General features: G+C 32.7%; 1 protein-coding gene across 2 annotated transcripts in view; it reads left to right on the top strand.

Moving 5' to 3' along the window:
• The window catches only part of ZBTB44 (zinc finger and BTB domain containing 44), a 70,672-nt gene extending 62,187 nt beyond the window's left edge, over positions 1–8,485 (top strand). For both annotated transcript variants that reach the window (XM_086678659.1, XM_086678660.1), the window contains one exon: positions 1,158–8,485. In XM_086678659.1, coding sequence (XP_086534785.1) covers positions 1,158–1,440 — 283 coding nt within the window. In that variant the 3' untranslated portion in view covers positions 1,441–8,485. The remainder of the gene's footprint in view (positions 1–1,157) is intronic.
• Positions 8,486–8,914: the final 429 nt, after the last annotated feature.

Consider the following 8,914-nt stretch of genomic DNA (forward strand, 5'->3'; position numbering starts at 1 on the left):
CTGAGTGTCTGGTTGTCATCTCACGAAACCTAAATTATACATATCATATCAAACATCGTTTGTCCAGAACTAAGATAGTGTCATAGTTAACCACTTCTATTGCCTGTATCTTCCCTGTACATACCCTTCTGTCCTCTGTTCTTCCTGTCTAACACCTGAAGACTTCTTAAAAAATAAAACATAGGACATTTTAAATTGTTTTGCAAATGAACATATTTTAATTTTTTTATTAATACTGGACAGACAATGAAACCACCTTCTTAAATGTATCAGTTATTAACATTCCTAGTAGAACGAACTTTTTAAGTCCAGCAATAAAGATTTAATTAAAGCATCTAAGAGATATTTTATGTTTGCTTTAACTACAAAAAATGTTATAGTAGAAAACTTAGTAAATGTAGGAAAGTATAAAATATAAGAAATTAAAATACTTTCTGATCTCACCACTCAGGATTAATATCCACTGTTGTTAAAATTTTGGTATATTTTACTCTCCATATTTAATAATTAAATATTTAATCCTATCAATACAATATTAAATATTTTCAGTATTAATAAATACTTTCTTAGGACTAATATATAACTGATCTCATGGCATTCATTTTCAAATCCTACTTCAAATGGAATTTATTGTTTTCATATACTAAATCTAATAGCAGGATACACATAACTTATTCTTTATATTTCTCTATATAGTACATTATGTATACTGTCATTTATGCATAAGGACTTAGTTTCTTAACTAACTTATATCCAGGAAGTAATAAAAAGTTAGGTTTATATACCTCTTAATTAGCATATAATCCAAGAAAAGTTAAGCATAAGTTATTCAAATGATATTTGCTTAAGTGAGCATGCTAATTGTATACAGAAACTCTTCTACATAGAACAAGAAAGGCTGCTTAGGGGTCTAAAGTGACAATGAAGGTGATAATTAATCCTATTGATATTAGAGTTCATATACTTTGGTTCTGATGGATGGCTTGGGTTCATATTTAGGAAAGCTTAGAAATTTGAATATCCTGAGTTATAATTAGTCAAGAACTAGAGAAATGAAAAATCCCAATCTTGTTTTACAAATCAGGTCTTTTTATTGTGGCTAATTTATTACTGGTTTGAAAATTAACTCCCTCTTTCATCCTTTGCCTCTTATCTAGTGATTTCCTAGTACCGGACTACTTAAACCAGGAGCAAGAAGAGACCCTTGTTCAGTATGATCTTGGAGAACACAGTTTTGAAAGCAACTCCTCTGTTCAAATGCCTGTAATTTCACAGGTCTCCTCGACCCAGAATTGTGAAAGCACTTTCCCCTTGGGGTCTCTTGGTGGGCTGGCAGAAAAAGAGGAAGAAATGCCAGAGCAGCCAAAGACCAGTGCTTGTGCCGAGGCAACCAGAGATGACCCCCCCAAATCAGAGCTGTCTTCTATAACCATTGAGTAATTTCATGGTTTGGCTTCATTTTTGGTTTTTAGAAAGTGCCTGTGCTTGGTCTTGTACATTTAAATTTAATTTAATTTTTTAAACAAAAAAGGGTTTGGGAAAGAATTTCCCTTTTTACTTTGTAAGCCCCACAACTGATGTTTTATTTTTCATGACTGAGAGATTGCTTCTGTAAGTGCACAACAACATGATGTTGAAACATAATTGAAACTATGAGACTTCAGGAGAACCAGTTGACTTCAAGCCTGTATCAGTTTCTTCCACTGTTAAAAGCAGGCTAATGAGATCATTAGGTAAAGAAGAATTCAGATCATTGTTGACCTTCTGAGATGAAAGGGTACACCGGAAACAAATTACTGAACAGAATTTGACAGCCTGAATAGATGTTTACTCCTATACACAGGACATTGTACAATATTTTGTAAAGCCTGTTGGTTTAGGAAATATTTACGGTAAGCTTTCTTAAAAATTACTAGGGTAAATACTTCTGAAATCCAATGTATTCTTTTTTTTTTTTTTTTTTTTTTTTAAGCTTTGTCATTTCTATTATTTTTCATGGTGAAATTTGGTGTAGGGATAGCCATTCCCTGAACTTCTTTAGTACCACTCCAAATAATCTTTCTTCTGTGAAAGAAGGCAGAGAACCATGATTGAGAATAGCCGGGCTGTGCATGAAATGACCAGGAGTGGAAAATGAAGTACATAAATCCCAACTTCATAGGAACTCTTAATACTGCTTTTCTGACTAAAATTGTTGTTTACCTGGTCTTTGAATGTTAATGCCTGGCTAATTAGGTCATTGCCTAAATCATTTTCCCCTCTTGCCCCATGAACAGTACTCCCTCTTGCATATACTGGCATGATATTATATAAAGGAAAAATATTGGAGATATTCTATATTTTATATATAGGTTTATGTATTGTTGAGGATGTTTTTATTGTGCTGATTTGGACAAAATAAAAGAATTCTCTGTTAAGGCTATGTTCTTAACCCAACTAAGATTGTTTACAAAGTTCCCTGTGTCACTGATACATTGTTTTTGTTTGAAAATATTTTTAGACTTTGACAAGTTTATTAAAAGGATTAGTGTAGTTTTTACACAATGTAAGCAATAATGTAACAGATGAGAAAAGGCTTTAAATTGATCAACTAGGACTCATAAATCTAGGGGAAAAAACTAAGTCTAAAGGAAAACTTAAAAACCTTAAATTAATATCACCTCTTTTGCTGCTAAAAAAAATGAAACTTCCTGATTTATAGTCGAAATTTATATCATACTCTGGACTGGAGTATACTTTGCATCTGGTGCCATTAAAGCATCACTGACCTTGATCCTAAATATTCATGAGTCCATGAACAATGAACTTTTGAATAACCTTTTTTCTATGTATATACCCACAGGTTAATAATTATGAAAACACCTGATTAAATTAGAAAAAGAAACTAAATAGTTTCTTATTCAAAACACAAGATCTGAATTTTGTTTGGGTGCTAGACCTTAATAATAAAATTAATTTTTTAAGTTATAGTGATTTTATTGTTTCTTTTTTTTTTAATTGGCTATTTCTGTGATTGATTTTCCTCCCACAAATGTAAAGGAAGGGAAAGTAAACTCATTGAAGATTTTTTTCAGGTAACATTCTTTTTCCAAATTCTGCTGTCAAGTTTTAACTTGTTTCCAACTGCTTATCTCAGTCTTGAACCTGTTTCCCCACCCTTTGCTCCCAAACATAGGTATATTACCTACAGGAAGATCAACATACACAGGTTATACTGGGCTTCCATCATTTATGCTTCTTTACTAACAGGATTGAATTTACTTTTTGCAACAGACTGTAATAATTACTAGTAGCAGTACTGCTGTGTCTCAGCTGGAAAAATTAGGAATTTTTATTTTTAACGTCATACATACCCTTGAAAAATGTTATGCCGGCCAATGGATAAACCTCGGAGTTAATTTTAGAATCTTTATATGGGCAAAACAAAGAATAGGTAAAATTAATGACCAGGAATCATTGTTGCCTTCAGTTCTAAGAGTTATTTTTTATAACTAAGTAAAGGAAAAAAAAAAAATAAGGGTTAAAGAAAATAAACATGTAAGAATTGTTTGGGGATTTGTATGATTGAAAGTGTTTTAGCATATCCCCTACCTATCCTGAGAACTCTGTGTTAAGAAAGCCCACAATTTTGGCAGCTCGGAAGTATTCTGTGTTCTCAGAATGTAGGATTACCACCACTGACTATTCTTTCCCAAATGGAAACTAGATTTTCATTGGTAATTACAAATTGCACAGATTTCCAGGTTTTATGAAAAACTTGAATATACTATCAAAATGTATACTTGGTTTATTGTCTGTACCCCAAATCTTAACAATACAGGTAACTAATTAATTAGTATTTAACATAAAATGATATAAACAAAGGCCTTTTTTCTCTTTCATTGAGGCTCTCCATTTTGCTTGATACACAATTTAAGGATTTTTAGCTTAAACTAAGCTGCAAGGGGTAATTGTATATAGTGTTATTTAGGTTTATTTAAAATTCATCTGAGAGAGGGATAATTGAATGGATAATTTTACCAGAATATATGGAAAACATTGCAAAGAGATGAAAGCCAGTTCCATTATCCCATCCATTAGAAATTACCAGTATAACTAAACAAAAATTCCAGTTTAGAATACTTAAGTATAGCTGTCTTTCATAAGGCCCAAGAGGGTAACTTTGTGATATTTTAAAGGGCTTAAATTTTAGGATGCAGGATAAATTGCCTTTTTAAAACCAAGAATTTTATACAAGAAAAGCATTTATTTTCCATTTTTATGCTACCAAATAGGTATGATACACTTTGGAAATGAGCAAAGATGCTTTCTATGAAACTGGGTGTTCAATCTCCTGCAGTCATTCTTCCCATTTTCAGGGGTGCATTCTAACAATGGAAACATCTAGCACGAGAATGCTTGTAATAATTCTCGAAAGAGATTAATATTGGGTTTTTTAAAGGTTTTTATAAACAGAAACAGATGGAGATTATCATCCATAAATATATTTAAATGAATTTTTCTTAATTTGAATTTCAAGTAATCTTAATTTCTATTTCACATAATTAGTTGCATATTTAATTATATTGCCAGGTTTTTTTTTTTTTTAAGTTCTTGATTTCAGTGAGACAAAGTGTACTAAAATGTTTAAATAACCTCATTCAGTTTTACGTATTAACATTTCAGCATATAAACCATTCCGGCTTAAGTAATTTGGTTCCGTGTTATGACACATGCTCTTTGGTTTCAAAAGCAAACAGAAAAACTTGCATTTTGTTAAAATAGTTTATCAAACGGAATGGACTAGTCAGCATGTCTAATGTAGTATCATTGTTACGTTCTAACTACTGAGCCAGACTTTCCTAGTGTATAAATGATTCCCCTGGGAGCCTTCGGAAGCTGTATTAACTCTTTCTTTTGTTTGCTCTCTCATTTTATTCTTGTACTCCATCTAAATAGAAGCCAGTTATCTTATTTAGTGGCTTTTAGTTTGAAGATTCTCAGATCAGTTTTAGTCTCTCAACTTTGTAGTCCGTGAAAAATACATTATTGTGTAAGGTAATGTCAATTCTGTACTTTACCACATGGAGGGAATCATTGTTATTACTTGAGGAATGAATAGTCCTAAATTGTAATATCGTAACAGAAAGGAGTTTGAGATTTGGTGAATTGATGAAGAAGAGAACAAGAAACTTTCATGTGGCACGTACTCTATTGTCACTCATCTGCAAAATGTGAAGTTATAACTCTGAAATATACATCCAAATGAGGGAGAATAGTTGTCTAGATATAATATTAACTGGGGGGTGTGGGCGGGTGCTAGTAAAGTTTGTGTTTGGAAGCGACCCAAAGTTGTTAAAAGGTAATAAATGTGATTTTCACTATAAGTTATTGACATAAGATACTTTATTTATAATATATTCAGATTTTAAAAGTAACAGAAGAATGTATTAGAAACTAGATTTTGTTTTCTGAAGCAGTGGAACAAAATTAAGGAGAGTTCTATTATAGTATATACACATCTATGAGGAATGTTTATAGCTAAGCATACTCCTTTAGCTTTAAGCTAAAATGGTCAAAATTTAAATTTATTTTTTATTTTGCTTATGCCCACTTTTATCTTTTAGTGTCATTTTGCTTGACAGAATGTGGTGATATAGGGTATTTTTTATCTAGGAAGTCCTCAGCAAGATGAGCTTGCCAAAAGCAATAATGGTTCAGATTAAACAGTAAAGTGGAATTGAACCAATTTCCAGGTTCAACTAAGGAACAGACACTCTGTGGATATTTCGTTTTTAGATTATAAATATGTTGAAATTTATTAATGGGAGGAAGTAAGCTTATATCATTATGGGATGTAGACTCTTAGTGACATCACAGTTGTACTTTTTTTTTTTTTTTTTTTTTTTACTTCATACTAAACTAATACAGTTAGATATTTCCACTACATTGTAGTGATTCTATTTTTGTGATGGGAAAAAACAATTCTGTGTCTTTACAAATAGTCTCTGCAGAAATGTCAGGCAATGTTATTGGAGTCTCAGTTTGGCAGTATCCAAAATACAGAATCACCTCAAAGTGCTTGTGCTACTTGAAGAGAGCCTCCTCTGTGCAGGGCCCGGGCAAGCTACAGCTAATACCAGGGTACCTGTGCACATAATAGTTTACAAAGAATTTAAAAGTGGAGACCATTGATTGAAAACAATTTTTTTTTAAAAAATTGTTTTAACTTTAAAATTTTTAATTTCAGTTTGAAGTGCCTGGTTTATAAAATCTAATTCTTTGATTATTGCCTTTCTCTTTAAATTGACTAAGTTTGCTGATTAAACTTAAAGCCTTGGGCTCAATTGTGATGATTTATTGATAAAATTGCTGCTTGATGGTTTGAGGGGCTAGTGTCATGACTTTTATGAAATTATCCTTGTTTTCCCAAATGCTGGTCTAACTATATCCAGATTTCATAATCCAGTTAAGCTAAAAAATCATCCTGTAATTGAATGTTCAGGTTACCAAAGTACATCACCTTCTAAGGAAGGATAAATCTTCCCTACTTGAAGAGGAGCTGGCCATCTCCCCTTAACATACATTGATTCTGTTGGCATTAGTGGAAGCTGTGTTCATTTAAAAGGTAAAACCTTTTGTGCAGTTCCTAGAAACCTCTGCTTTCTAGAGAGAACCTTTTCTATGATTACCTTGTAAGTGTGTTTTCTCTAAGAGCTTTGTTTTCCTTCAGTTATCAATTTAATTTTCAAGTTGATAGATGCTATGTAAAGTCTCTCATACTGAGAGTAGTCCATTAAATTATTGAAAGTTGCACTGCTTTTCATCTTTCAGGTGCCTAAAATGAATGCCACCAGGTATTTGGAAGGTGTAAGATCATAATCTTTGTTCATTTTCTTCCTTATACAAAGTGATGGCTTCTAATGCATATATTTCAAAATCAAAAAAAAAAAACAGCCCTCAATAGAGTAAAATTTGGTTTTGATCCACGTCCCAATAATATGTTTGATATTTCTGTTGTTCCTGGTGCCTCCTGTTGCATCAGATAGAGATTGCCTGCCTCTTTGTATGGCACCCTTGTGGCACCTTATGTCCAATTGGAAGATAGTTTGTGGCTTCTTTGTGCCTCTACTATCTTTTCAAAAGCCATTTTATAAAAATCCTAGGTAGCCTATTTTAATATTTAAATATATATATTTGTGAGATACTTTTAGAACAGACTTTTTTTTTTTTTTACTTTGAAATTCCTGTATTCTCATTTTTAAGAGTAAATTAAAATTTTCCAAGATTAGGACTTGTCTTTTTCCACAGCAGCATAATGAGAAAGTCAGATTGAAATTGAAATTGACCATACTTCAGTGATAGAAGAAATTGATGTCTGTTTACAGGAGACAGATAAAGAAGGAAAAATTGTTTTGATGTCACAGAAATGAATTTTTAAATAAAATTGTGGTTTTGTTTCTGTAATTTCATACTTGCTGCTACAGTTGCTCAGTATTTTACAGAGCTAACATATAAATCTGGCTCTGTTTAAAAACTGGAGTACTTTCTAGTACAACCAGCCTGGGAGGAAGCTGCACCACAGTTTTCCAGTTGGGTGACTGACTGCTTTGTTTAGCCGATGCATGCTTAATATTTTCCTATAGGCCAACATCAAAGAAGCCTGGGGAAACTTTTTTACCTTGCAGCATTGATTCCTTTTGGGCACTGGCATTTTGTGAAACCCTTGGGGGAGGGTAATGCTGGGGCAGAAATGTGAATTATGTAGATGGGTGTTTTTATGTCTTCAGCCCTCTCCTAGAACCAGTACAACTCTCTTAACTGTGCCAGTCCCCAGTTCACCAGCTTTGTATCCACTTGTCATCTCATTTAAATATGGCTGTACTTGGTGACAGTGGCCATAGCTAATAACTTCTTGGCATGTTTGACTTTCAACAATAACAAAAATGGTTTTGGATTTTGTTTTATTTCCTAAAAATGTATACAATGTCAGAACTTCACATTTTATATACTAGTATCTGGCTATTAGTATTTTACAGGAACCATAGTTCTTGGTGACTTCATATATACATATATATATATATATATATTTTTGTGACTTTTTTGTAAACTAAGTGCCGTTTCAACGTTACAATCATTTTTAGAGTTATTGTAATCAATGTGAATATCATGTTTTTTCAAATCTGTTCTGAGCCTATAGTGTTTGCTTTGTGAACATATGTGTATTGTATATATTCTGTATAGTTACATTGTACTGAAATATTAGCTTGTTTGATATAAGGAAAGTATGTATTGAGTACCTTTTTGCTAGCCTGGTTGTTTAATCTTTTTTAAAAAGGTTTAAACTTTTTAAAAAAAAAAATCTTTAAACTGGCCTTTATTACATGGTCACAAATAAAGTTGCAGTTTAGAAGGGATGGGCAGGGAAAAATTAGTTTTGAGTGTCTTTGAATAGAAACATAAGACTAAGATTTTTTTCTCATTAAAATATCTTATTAATGCTTTATGGAGTAAAACTTCCTGCTGTTGTTATTTATTGTTGGCTGGAAGGAAGAGTTGGTGGTGTTGGTTGAGCAACATTAGATGAGAAAAGTCATCCGCTGAGTATGCATGGACCAGAGAATCTTACATTAGAAGGCACACACCAGCTTCCCGGGTGAGGAAGAAGAGTTGAAGCGGCACAGATTCCACAAATACCATCCCTTAAGATTGAAAAAGATCTAAAGGAGGCTAGAGAAAGTCATCAATTCCTGGAGCTATTGAACTAGGTTCAGGTTCTTGTGCAAAGCTACTTCCTGAGGGGTGGGTTGCATCTTTACAAGTTTCCCTGAATCTTTCTGAATTTGTACTTTTGATGAGATACCTGTTGGCAACATTTGAGTAATGTCTTACAACCAAAAAGTAGAAAACAGGTACTTGGAGGAGGGGGAGGGGA

This window comes from Puma concolor, chromosome D1 (genome assembly GCF_028749965.1).
Source record: "Puma concolor isolate L17-30 chromosome D1, mPumCon1.1.hap2, whole genome shotgun sequence".
NCBI classification, from domain to species: domain Eukaryota; kingdom Metazoa; phylum Chordata; class Mammalia; order Carnivora; family Felidae; genus Puma; species Puma concolor.